Source organism: Catharus ustulatus, chromosome 15, assembly GCF_009819885.2.
Source record: "Catharus ustulatus isolate bCatUst1 chromosome 15, bCatUst1.pri.v2, whole genome shotgun sequence".
Taxonomy (NCBI): Eukaryota; Metazoa; Chordata; class Aves; order Passeriformes; family Turdidae; genus Catharus; species Catharus ustulatus.
Window position 1 is genome coordinate 10,421,799 of NC_046235.1, and position 13,813 is coordinate 10,435,611.

Below are 13,813 nucleotides of genomic sequence, written 5' to 3' on the forward strand. Positions count from 1 at the left end.
TGGTCAGGATGCAGGCAGACTTGTAAGCCATTTTCATTACACCATTCATATTCTTCTTAACATTTACTTTTAACCATGTTTTTTGGGAACTGAGGACAGTATTTGTTAGTCATTCTCCACAAAGTTGCAGGAAGAATTAATCCAGCTGGAGAGCAAAAATGTGCATGAAGCATCATATCTGTCCTGTGGCTGCTCAGCCCATCCCTTGCTGCTGAAAGCAGGGGCATGGTGCCAGATGCCCTTGGGCAGCTCCTTTGTTTTGGGACTTGTACCTCGGGGCAGCAGAGGTCCCTGGCTTAACACCAGGCAGTTCAGCCCCATGAAATATCAGTCCGGTTAATGCTTCCTGCTGTTTTTTCCTCTCTGTTAGCAGTAGCTGGCTGGTTTGGCCTTTGCAATGTGTGAAACAACTGTCTAGAGACTTGAGTAGTCAATAAATCAATACTGGCTAGTGAATGACTTTGCTCTGAGCTTCCTCAGTAACTATTTAAGTTCCAGTTTGATTTGCCTCTGGTTTTTGCAGAATCATGATGATCTCTTGGAGAATATTCCCTTTGTGTGGATGACTTCAGAATAGTTTCATTTTTATGTGACCTCTCTTATTTCCATAAAAAGTTATAATTCTGTATCTACGAATAATTTGGGTAAAGTTCCATCCCTTCACAGTATGAATTTGTCCCAGGAATACCAAGACCTACATTACAAAGCCAAAGGTCACAGGTGTTACAGACTAGACCAAATTCAACTCAGCAGGTGGTTGATGTGACACTGCACTGCCAGGAGGGGCCCCTGGTGACCAGGGGACACCCTGGTGTCCCCCCCTCGGACAGGAGACCCTTCTCTTTCAGTGAAGCTTTTTAATTTTAACTTCTTATAAACTGACCTTGGAGAATAATCTCTACTTCTGTCAACAGCCCATTAATACACAGTGAGCAACTTCCTTGGGTGTGTTCTGGGACCAGAAGAGAAAAGTGCTCTGATGTAGTGGGATTTTGTTTGTTGTGAATATTTATATAAAGTCTCTGTACGTTGATACTGTCAAGAATGTAAATGCAAAAGGGGAGGAAGCAGATTTTTTAAAAACAATATTTTCAATACATCTTTTAGTATACATACAATACATCTTTTACATCTTTTCTACTTTTGAAGTCCTAGAGAATATTGTGCTCTTTCTTGGCAGACTCCTGAGTGAGAGCAGCATGTGAACTCCCTGTGGCAGGACTGCACTGCTTCACCTGTGCAGAGGCTGGAAGGATGGAGCTGATGGGCACAGCTGTGCCTCCCCCTGGGACCCAAAAATTCAGCAAAGTTATCCACAGCATGGTGTTTGTGCTGATCAGAGCATGCACTGGCTGCAATATTTAGCAGTACAAGAATACTCCTGTAGGTGTTGCTGTACTGTAGATCAGGTGTTTTGCTGAGCTTCATTTAAATATACAAAATATAAGTCCATCATAACGTTTCAACTAAACTTTTTTGCAGGACTTGCATCCAATATAATGAGAAATTTAAATTATGGTGGTCCTTGTAAGTTCTTCCTACAACAATTTTCTTTAAATCCCTAAAATGCTAAACAGGAAGGGTGAAGGAATACTTGGATCAGGAGCCAAGTGAAGAGCTCCAATCAGATTAAATCTTAAAACAGTGCTGTGACAACAGGGCTGGTTTTTCAAATGGCAAAACATTTTACACAGTAGCTGGAAAGGTGGGGAGGGGGCAAGTAGTATTGCCATGAAATATATTCCTTCTTCTTATGGGGAAAACTGAATATATATCGGCAACACTTGCTGTGGGAGACAGCCCAAAGTGCTGAGTAAATCCTGTTACCTGCAGTGTCTGATTTGTCACACTGGTGCTGGGCACTCTTAGCTGAATGCTGGCAGTTAAGGGTTCCATCTCAACACCACTTTGCAGGAGCTGTCACGCAATGGGACAGATTTCCCACAGCTGCAAACAAAGGGCTTGGGGCAGCAAAGCCCCACTGGCCCAGACTGGGTGTTCAGGGCAGATGCCCCCTCACTTGTCCTGTCAGCTAAAGCCTACAGCTTTTCTTACTCACTTGAGTTTGATTTACTCACTCAGTACCACCACTGTTTGTCTGAGGACAGCAGAGCTGAATTCCTCTTCTTAGATGTTAATTTTACAAATAACATAATATTTTCAAATTAAACATAAATGAAGAGTCATTTTTGTGGGCTTTAGGTGGTCATGGAGCCTTTAATTCCCTAGTTTTATTAATTTTAAGTGTATTTTAGTTTCAGTGTTGCATTTTGGCTCTTTCAGGCTTCAGAATTGTTATTGTAAAATTGCTTCATATAATGATTTAATTGTTCGCATACTGCAGAAAAGAAGAAAAATGGCCATGTAGTAGGCAGTCAAAAGATCAAGCAAATATTTCACTCAGTGTACAACAAAATATTATGAGGTAATTTTATTTTTTTTTTCCATTTTTAGGTAAAAATATGACAGTATACAAGATAATTTTATTAAAGGTAAAAATACAGTATTTTTTCTCTAAACAGATCTACGTACAGTACACTTCTTTATTTTGTTTTCTTTTGTTTTTGTACAAATATAACTATTATTCTAATAGGCTATATGTATTCTCATCCGGCACTTAAGAACTGACCACAGGTCACCTTCTGGCTCTGCTTGTTTGTCTCAGCTGAAACCTAGATGTCATGTTCATTTTAGAGGTGTCTCATGTAAACAAACAGTCCAGTTCCATGGTTCCCAAGTAGTAAGGTGTGCTTTAGGTAGTTGAAATCATGTAGCCAACCATGAAAACCCAAGCCATCCATGTCTGCAGTTGTGTTGCACAGACTTACAACTTTCCTGTTGAAAAAGTGTGATCCTTTTACTACCACAGCCTTAGAACAGTTTGAATCCCTTTCTCATCCTCTGTAAGAGCCAAAAACATGACAAAAATTTCTACAATGACTTTTCCTTTATTTCCTTTTTTTCTTTTTTGGTCAGAATGTTCAATTGGAGCCTTCTTGTATTGATTTCAAGGCTGGAAACGACCGGGCAATGTTCTTCGTGATTGATCTCTCCCTATGGCTTGCAGTTTGACCTCTGGAATCTGAAAGCTGAGCTCAGTTGCATCGCTGTCTCAGGATTAATGCTGTTCTTTGAACTGAACACATTAGCACAAGGTACTTTATCTCTGGGTATTCCTGGGAAGTGAGTTCCACATCATTACGAATATTTCAGTACACCTGTTGGAGATGGGATCGACTAAGGATAAAAGAGAGGCTAAGTGCATACAAAGAGACCATATCCATCAGCAGTCTAGCTAATACAGCTGGAAAAGGAGAGCAGGAGTGTTTGGCTGGAAATCCTTGCATCAGGTTAAAGGATAATTTACCCCACAAGCTTGGTTTCATTTTCCCAGTGCTGTCAGTGTCTACTTGTAATTCACTGCCTTGGTCACGTCAACAGATAATTTCTCATTAGTTTTTCATTAGCCACAGTGCTGATCAAAGTTATATTCAGGGTTGCCAATGTAAACATAAAAGAAGAGTACAGACCCAAGAATAGGAATTTTAAAAATTTTGCAGGGAATATGCTTGGCACATTTTTTCTTCAGACTTCACTCATTTCTGGCCATACAAACTGTTGGTGTTAAGGAGCACAATTACGTTGTCTTCTTGGAAGTTAGATGAATGAAGATCTGGCTTTTTTTGCCTTTAAGTGGAGATTCCTTCTCTAAAGGGCATAAATTTTTACCATTAAGTCACTTTTGTATCAGAAAAGATGTAACTGGTCACTCACCAAGTGCAGGAGAAAAGCAAAGTGCTCCTACCAACACTTTCTTGTCAGCAAAAGCTGAGTGTGCAGTACCCATCTTTCACAGGTTTTTTTGCCCTCCTAAGATGCTGGTTGAGAATGAACAGTGTTTAGAAAACAAGTTGTCTTTCTCTGTATTCACCATCAAATGTCCTTATTTAAGGTCTTCCCAAACTTGTCACTCAGCTGCTGGATAAGTTTTGCCAGCTCACCAGTAGCTTGGGACTTTTCCTCTAAGAGTTCATAGCGGAGACTGGAAATATCTTGTTTGATTTCTTTAAGTTCTCCTGAAAGAGGAAAGCATTCTTGTTAGCTGTACTGAACCAAGTCAGTAATCCCTATGGTTCCAAGAACTGAGAGAGCAATAATTTCAGTGTGTTTGGTGAGGAATGTGTGTGGAGCTGCATTTGGTCTCCCTTTATTATAGATTTAATATCGGTACTTATAAAGAATAACTTGTACTTGCAGTAGTGGTGGAGCTGCATTTGGTCTCCCTTTATTATAGATTTAATATCGGTACTTATAAAGAATAACTTGTACTTGCAGTAGTGGTACCAACAGCAACAGCAAACGTGTGGAGAGTTCATGTTTCTTCCTCAAATTTGTTCTCTCTCCACAAATTGAACTCCACCAACATAGCATATTTGCAAGAGGGTAGCAGTTAAGAGGTGTTAGAGGTTCTTTTCCATCTACACACAAATCCCACACGCCACCACAGCAATATGAATCTGGATCCCATTCAAAACAGTGTCCTTGGGGCAGGCCTGGGCAGTGCAGTCAGAGAATGCTTTATATAGACAACAAGGTAAGATTGGGTGTTGGCAATACCCTGGTAGTTGTAAGGGAGGGAGAATTAGAGCTTCAAGGGTGAGCAGGGCTGGGTGAAGATCCTGTGAGATGTGTGCTCTGCTAAGGAAAAATAAGGCCCTGGAATTTCAAAGCACTAAGGTGGCTCAGAGCCAGCCCTGCTCACCTGAGTGTGAGCACAAGCCAGCCCTCTCTACAGAGAATCTTAACTAAGCTCAAACCTCGTACTGGCCAGATCAACAGCAATAACAGCACATGCTCATTAGGTGGATCCATTATAAAATTCCACTTGCCTTCATTGACCTCGTCATTTTCTCGGTCAACCTGAGCCTTCAGCACATAGCGCTTAATCAGACGCTTCATTATCTTCTGAAAGGAGAACAGACACACTCCTTTAGTGAGAGACTGTCCACATTCCAGACTTATATATATGAGTAATTCAAACATCTGGTCTCACTAGGGATAATTTATTATTATTATTATTATTATATTTCCCATTTATTTTACGTTTTATATTAAGAACATTGTACTACAGTAGTTGGTTGACAGCCACTTAATCACAACCCCACATAAAAAGCACTTTGGGGTACTTTGTGGAATGCATATGAATGTAGGGCATGTCCCACAGACAGAAAGAAAACACAGATGATCCAGTAGAAAGCTAAGGAAATGGGTTCCAGAGCCTTCTTTTAGCATACTACTGTCTAATAGTACTTTACAGGAAGAAATAAGTGGTTAATTAATGATGTTAGCAAACTTGCTCACAATGCAGCTGACCTGAGGTTCACAGAAAGACTGTTAGCCTTGTCATTGGGTTTTTAAGAGAAAATAAATTTAGAGAAGGACAGAGAAAAGAGGGTCTGAACAAAGGTGGGGAACTTGGCTTAAGTTAGAAAAGTTTCTTACAGAAATGGTGGATTTTTAGAGACATGTATGGTGAAAAATACAGAGCCATGTAAACTTTAAAAATGGAAGATGATTGATAGAAAGGAAGAGTACATATGGAAATAGATGATGGTTATGGATAAGAGCTTGCAATGTGCTATTGTTCCAAGAATGTCTTAGTTCCATTTATCTAGAAGGAAAGGAACTTTGGCAGTCATGGGCTGCATGCTGTGGTAAAACTGATGGCCTCATCTTCACTGCAGAAAAGACACCCCAGAGGGGAAAAAATCCCATAATAAAAACCCATAAAGGAAAAAAGGAATAAAAATATATAAACATAAAAAGAACTGCTGTCTCAGAGACAGAGATTTATACACATCCTCTGCAAACACAGGAGAACTCAGTGTCTTTGATTGACCGGATGTCCAGTGTTAAAGGAGAAGCCTCTCCCACCTCTCCCATCAATTCTTCACAGACCAATCATGTCTCTACTTGGAACATCTGAAAAATGCTACAAGGGGTGTGAAATATGGATTAAGAAGACAGTACACCTGTTCTTTTTTCTGAGTAGCCAAATAAGCATTCTAGCAGTGCAAAAGGCTTATGAAGATCAAAGAAGGATCCAGTCATTTGTATATGCCATGCAGCCATGGAATATGGGATGACTAAGACTGTCCTTGTATGTCAGAGGCATCTGGCTAAGCAGGTGAGTCACTAAGGCAACAGAGATGAGGCTCAGTGCACGTACGGTGTGTTGGAGATGGCCAAGGTAGTAGAATCCAGAGGGAGGTAGGGTTGTCACCTGAGAAAACATAAATGAAGTAATGTTTGGGGAAAGTAGGGAAATCCTGGATCCAAAAATAAGTCATTTTTTCCGGAGCAGAAGTCAGAGGAAATTTAGACTAAAACAAGGAATCAGAACACAGGTTCTTGTTACCCAGAAAAAAAGATACATAACCTCTCTTTGTGCCAGTTCCCATATTCTCTTTGATAAAGGTATTGTTTTTCCTAGACTAGTTTATTTCCAAATCATGACATCTATTTTCACTTGCTCATCATGCTTTTCAAAATATTGCATGTTTAAAATCTGTATATTTTTGTTATCCCTCTAGAGCACTGTCCATATGTAGTCTTAAGTACATAGACAGCAGAGACTGCAGTTCAGTAAGAAGCAACTGCTTCAAAGGTTTTCTCAGTTGTAGAAGAAAAGCTTGCCAGCCAGATTATCACACTGTTCCTTCTTCTCTAAGTTTATATAATCAAGACTATTACACTCTCCTTATACTATTTGGGCAATTTCTTCCCGCAGCAACTAAAATGTTCTAAGGTAGTTTGAAGACAAACATGGCATTGTTAAAACAAAATAACAGGTACTTATTTTTTTCCATCTATTTTTCACCTTTGGCTTTTTCAATACTGGAAGTAAGGGTCTAATTTACCACAAACACTAGGGGGTCTCATTGAGAAATAATAGCTACAGGAAGAGAGCCAGTCCAGCAGAGGCTGACACATCACCTGTAGGTTTGCATGGATGGGAACGTGTCAGAAGTGCTGAAATGCCACTTTGAGCAGGACACAATCTCTCATCCCTTTTTCAGAGTGAATGTATCCCATTTCTAACCTAGATCTTTTGGCACCCTTCCAATTGTGGCAGGAAAGCCTGAAAATTTTAAAACCAGTAGAAATTTCTTACTGGTCTGCTGAACAGCTTGGGAGTCCATTATGCTGGAAGCTGTACCAACACAAGATAAGCCACGTCTAGAATTGCTACTGCACATTTTAGCCAATTTAACTATTATTTTCCTCATCTGTCTTTAATATCTGTCCCTTCCAACACATCAATTGCCATCAGATTCCTTTTCACTGTATGTTAAAAAAGAAGGTAAAAATCCTTTGGGGCACATTCTGTTTATTATATTGCCCTAGGACATGTTTGCACAAGAAATAACACATCTGCTGGCACAACACTCATGCTGGACAGACAGTTGTGGTTCCCTGTGACACCTCTGCAGCCACATGGGGATTTTGAACCATAGCACATCGCAGGTTTAGCTCGGCAGGACGGACCCACTGCCAGAAGAAGCACATGCAAATGTTAATGCAGCATCTGGAGAGATGATTCTGAGCCTTGGGAAATGAAATGCTGTCAATACAAGATGAGAGGAATAAAGGCTGGGTGATGTCTGTGTATTAAGTTAAACACCCTCGAGTGGAATTAATTAGCATGACAAATGCTAACACCATGCCTATTTCCATGGGGTACAGGCTGCCTTTGTTCCCGAAATACCCCAGCCCAACCCTGTGCCAGTGCCCCAGCCTGGCACATCCCAGGATGGAATCGGCTGGGAGAATGCAAACGTGACCCTTGCAGAAAGAGCTGGGCACTGACAGACCCCTCCCCTGGCTCCTGCTTTCGTGCTGTGATTACCTGGTATCTTGTGGGCTTGCTATAAGCATTCTTCCCAGAAAAACTCTCTGTGTTTTGAATGCTAGAGTGAAAACGAACTTTCTGAAATTATAAAACATCATGATATGATTAAATCAATGTTAGCTTCTTATACCCAGGCAGCCCCAAATTAAGCTTTAGAAAAGCATTAGGAAACTGTTCTATGTACAGTACAGTAAAATCCAGAACATTCAGGCCAAAAAATAAACAATAAAAAAAACAACACCAAAAAACCCCAAAAACCCCCACCACAACCCCCCCCAAGAAATACACAAATTAATGGAAAAGTCTAGGTTCTAAATTATCTAGACAGAAATGGTATTCACACACAAGTTTTAGACAAGAAGATATTAGCAGGCACAAAATACTTTTATCTTAATGAGGCTGATGCTTATAAATTTAGAACACCACTTAAGAAAGATAACTACTTGTATTTGAAAAGAACAAGACTGTGATGCAAAACCAAATTCTGAAACACAATCGATTTTTGCTGGTCCTTTTAAAACAGCAGTGTCTTTGCTGCTTCTTTTGGCTCAAGAAAAAGATGTATTTCTTAAATAGACCATTTTATTTTTATCAGAGGCATCACAGCTCTAGAAGCCTCCAAGGAGACTTTTCTGGACACTTCACACAATATTTGTTGGAGGTTTCTTTGACTGTAAACCTCCGAGGTTTTCAGTCCAATACTAACAAAAAAAATCACTTATTCAGAGGAATAAATAACATAGACTTCTGCACCTATATGCAACTGTATGTACAGGAGAGGCCCTGGCTAAGGGCTTTTCTTCCCTGGTTGAACCAGAGATCCTGATTTATACAGTTTTTTCCAAAACAGGGTGTTTATAATGATTAGATTGAAAGTCTGAAATATTAATGTAATTTTAAAAAAATTTAGTTCTTACTCATCAGATGTGTCATGAGCTTACAGAGACTCTTAAAGATGATGTGTGAACAATCGATTAATAGGCAAGCAAGAAATGATTGATACTCTTAATTGTTTATGCTAAAGCCATGGAAAATATGAATTTTGCATGAGTTGCATGAAAAAGGGCAATCCAAACACTTTCACTCATCTGGCTTAGAGAAAATTTTATTACTTTGTTTTAGGCTTTGGAGCAGAAATTAAATTTCAAACAAAGCAAGCTTAGTGCCATCTGATTCAAATAACATTTAAAAAACATTTTTAAATCACTATTTAAGATAAAGGAGAAAAAATTCTTTCATTTTGAGACTCCACTGTTTTAGTGGCTCTTCCAGTAATCAATAGCAGTGTTAAATGAATTTGTCGACATGCTTGCCTATCTTGGCAATGCTCCCTATGTAGGCAGTTAAATTATTTGACACTATGGAGCAAACCCCATGGACAGACTTCTCCATTCAATTTAAGTGCTGGAAGAGACTGGGTGAACACCAGATCTGAGCAGTTCCCACAAACTCCTGGGAAGATGATCCTCTTTGGAGGCCATGGGATTTGCCTGGAGCTGGATGGCTCAGTAAGGGCTGGGTGGATCACTATGGGCTGGATGGATCATCAGAAGCTGGGTGGCTCACCAGGAGCTGGATGGTTCACTTGTTTGCTCCACCAAGAGATCCAGGCAGACCTTAAAGCAGCCTACATGTCCCTAAGGCAAATTCTGCAAAGCTTCCTCCAACTTTCCTTCCCTTCCCTTCTCCTCAGTGTCTCTTTCAAGGTTATAGCTGTGGGTGGGCTGCACACATCTCAGCTGGAGAGTGGCCCCTGCTGTCCCCACCCTGGGCAGAGTCACACAGCTCAGATGGGAGAGCCTGGAGCAATGGGCCTGAGCCAGACAAGTTGTGAGCCTGTTTGTACCTCTGCTTCTGCCCCTCTCTTTGATCTTGCTTATTTGGCTTGGAGTGCCTGCTTTTACAAAATTTTAAAAGTGCCTGGTGCAATGAGGCCATGCTTGCAATGTGATAAGAGCAATGTGCAATGATGAGGTCCTGTGAGAGTCTGTGCTGTCGCTGCCAGTCCCTGTGCACCATGCAACATCCCCCAGAAGCTCCCTGGCACGAATCCTTTCCACAAAGAAGCTGAAAAGTGGAGATAAAACATACCCGTTTTTTGGAATTCAGCATCCCCATCTCAAGGTCATTTTCACAGTTTTTGGCCTTAGATTTGCAGAGTTTTATGAGGCACATTTTTATTTTCAGTATGAGATAATAAAATGATTTAGGGCTTGGCACTAGATTAAAAGGAGCAGGTAAAGTCCTTCCTTCATCAAAGTAGGATAGCCAGAGCTTGGCACGTGCAAACTTCCATTCCACATCTGCATCCTCCTTGAAAAGGGAAGAAAGAAAAACAAATCAACACCCAACTTAGTAAGTAGGAAGGAATTTAACTATGACCAGGACAAACATACTGGTAAGAGTTAACTACAACCAGATTCTACCTGCACAAAACATGTATTTGTAGGCTTCTCTGTAGTAATCTCAAAACAAGGAAAATTTAAACAAAGTGATGCATAAACAGAACGTATGTGTCTTCCAAATATTAGACTATTTTCTTGTATATCAAAGGGGTTGTCTCAGTAACAGTCTGGTTTTTTTGCTATGCTAATAAATGAATGTGTCAGAACGCACAGTCATGGATAGCAGAGGAAACTTTTATGAACACAACAGCAAAGACTGTCTATGATGAACTGCAATTTTCTGTCTCATTTGTTACCACTGTATTGGCCAAGAATCCCCTTAGGGAGGCTCAGACACTGCTTTCTTCTATTATCAGCTGATTTCCTCTTGGATCCTGTCTCATTCACCATCATGTATCCCTATATACCTTAATTCTCCTACTATTCACCTCCTGCTGCTGATGAAGGTGGAGAAAAACTCCATCATTCAGTGCCTGTGAATCTCCTTTATGAACTGTCAAAGTGGGCCAGGATCACTTCCAAGTAACAAGGGCAAGGTTAGCAAATACTTTATGGAGGAAATCGTTCACTTGGCATTTATACAGGAGGATGATCAGGGCCATGTACCAGGAGCATTTATCAGGCAGAAGAAAGGATGAGATACAGATGCTGTTCCACTGTGTTCATTGTGGTTTACGTGGAGGGCAGAAGCAGCAGTAGAGGTGTGGATCTGCCAGCTCCCTGTACTCATGTACATCTGTGTTCTGCTGGAATTCATAACCTCTGATTACCCTGTACCTCTGCAATCTGGTTAGGAGCTGGCATGACACCATGGAGATTACTTCTGCCACAATTACAGCAATGTGTCTTCACCAGAGCAGCAGCATTCACTTCTGCCATTTGCTGTTCTCATGGTTTGGGGTTGCACCTCACAGGATCCTTAAAGTGAATTACAAAATAAACCACTAGTGAAGAGTTCTAGTTGAGCAGTTAAAAGTACTACTGATGGGAGTAGTTCTGTTTTATGGCAAGCAAAAGGATTTCTTTCCATAAATCCGAATTTGTCAGGAAGCACCAATACTTGAGGCATAAACAGGGAAAAACCAGAAGAAACTGAAGAGACATGTTAAATAGAAGGCAGGAAAATATGGTCTTGTCACTCCAACTAAAAGTAAACCATCTGCCCACTGACCATAATGGAACTTAATTCCTAAGTAATGTCCATAGTAGGACATTATTGACATTGCTCTGTCAGCCAAACACTTTGTCAACAGGGACTTCCTCTGCAGTCAGTCACTATCTCTGGGGATATTGAAAAATGTGTAGATGTGGCACTTGGGGACATGGTAGTGCTGGATGTATGGCTGGAGTCAGTGATCTTATAGGTTTTTTCCAACCTACATGACTCTGCTTCTACGACTCTCTTTAATCTCACTTCTAGTGAGTACTGCAATGAATTAGTATGAGAAGAACTAGTTATTCCTCAATTAGGAGGATCTGGGCCAAACAGTTCACACTTGTTTTGCTTGCTGATACTTACAAGTAATCTTTTAAAAATTTTGAAAATTTCCATGCAATCCAGAAGGATGACAAAGCATTTTGCCAAGAAAATGGCCACCACAAAGTTTAAACTGGAAAGTTAATATAGGCCATCTATTCTGATATTTTCAGAGATCTTTTTTTCTCAACAGCATTTCTGTCTACTAAAATAAACTAAAGAATGCAGCAATAGGCTGACACCCCTTCTAAAATAAAGCCTGTTCCAGGTGAATAGGATTCAGGGAATTGCTTGATCCTAAGTGATTAGAAACTTTTGGAGAAATTACTCTGCTTTCTGCAATCCTGAAAGATTCTGGGGCAGAGAGCATGTGTAAGGTCTCTCTGACATTTAAGCTCAGTTACAGCACACACAGGATAGAGTTATATTTGTACTACAGTTCATGGATGAATCAGACATTACAGTGAGAAAATATTTTCAGCCCTGGCCTTTTTCAATGTCAGGTTCTGAGGGGAGGTTACAAGTAATTAATACAAACCCAACGGCAGAGGTTTGACATTCAACAAATAGAAAGTAGAAGGTGACTCAAAATTAACATCATCCAAATAATGTATTTTTCCCCCTGCCTTTATTTAGATTAGCAGGGAGTTGTTTATGTCCAAATCCACTCTGCTAATAGCCACACTACTGAGCAGGGCGGGGTAAATGCTGCAAATGCCTTTCTGCAGAAACCTATTCATATTCCTTGAGGGCTCTGTTATATGCTCTACAAGATGGTTTGTGTAAATGTCCACAAAGTCATGTTTTGCAGATCCTAGAGATTCCTCAAAAAACCAAAAGCATTAAGTTTTCTGCCTGGTAATTGGAAAATATGGACTTTCTAAACATTTTCCTGAATGCACATGAGCTTCAGATCTACATGGGCTGGAATGTTTAAGTAGTAGAGAACAGGGCAAAAAGTCAGAAGAAATATTACTCTGTCATTAGCAAACAATGCAGCTAAGGCAACACACGTGGATAAATTACCATAACCAACAAAGGGAATAAAAAACATTACAAACCACTTCCATTAAATACATGTAAATGAAATTGGCTTTACTCACAGAGAGTCATTAAACAAGGAAGCTGAAATACTTTTAGAAATTATTAATTGTCAATTATTAATTCAATCATAATTTGGGGACAGACTCAGCCTTAACTCTTATACTGTGTAAGATGTTTTCAGGATTCTAACCTTGGATGTACAGTAAGCTACAGCCTTTCTGGGTTTTTAGCATTTTCATTATCAGTAATAATTAAGTACATTGAGTTTGTAATCTGATTTGTCTTACCTCAATTTCCTGATAGGAGTTGTTGATCATGGCTATTAACATATTAAGCAGCACAACCACCATAGTCACATTATATACTCCATAGAGTACATATCCAATATTCTCAATGAATTTATGGTCGTACTTCAGCACCACAGAGATCACTTCAGATAAGCCAAATATTGACCAGAATAAGGTTTTAAAACTTTCTTCTACCCTAAAAATAAAACAAGCAGTCATTTTATAGGGTTGACAACAGATTAGCCAGGCCACATGCTAATAATAAAAGCAGCCATGCACAAATATAAATATGTCTTGGCACAGTTATTGTAACCCATTATCCATTACCCAGGGATGTGCCAAGTCATATTTCCTGATTTGATAAATAAATATGATTTCTGATTAATATGATGAAGTTACAGTGTGCCCTGATTTGCTCCATCTGTTCTTATCAGGTGCATTACACTTGGATTTTGTGTCCCTAATAGGGATGACAAATCCATGGGCAACTTGCAGTTTGAAACTTTTTATATAGGGCTTTTGCTTCTACTTCCTCACTCTTTTTTTCATCAGAACCAAGTCTAACCCCTTTCTATGCAGTTTCCAGGGCAGAAGAGAAGCATGTCTTTTACCCAGTAGAAGGGATTGAAAAGTTCTTCATTGTGGCATTAATATAAAGATCACAGAGTGCAAATATAGTCAGACTATT

At 39.9% G+C, this 13,813-nt stretch overlaps 1 protein-coding gene across 1 annotated transcript in view; it reads right to left on the reverse strand.

The window, feature by feature from the left end:
• Nucleotides 1–2,416: 2,416 nt before the first annotated feature.
• TRPC7 (transient receptor potential cation channel subfamily C member 7) overlaps nt 2,417–13,813 on the reverse strand; it is a 75,777-nt gene continuing 64,380 nt past the window's right edge. Inside the window, 6 exon segments of the mRNA XM_042779750.1 lie at nt 2,417–3,942; nt 3,945–4,076; nt 4,890–4,965; nt 7,910–7,990; nt 10,004–10,225; nt 13,126–13,321. Coding sequence (XP_042635684.1) covers nt 3,851–3,942; nt 3,945–4,076; nt 4,890–4,965; nt 7,910–7,990; nt 10,004–10,225; nt 13,126–13,321 — 799 coding nt within the window. The 3' untranslated portion in view covers nt 2,417–3,850.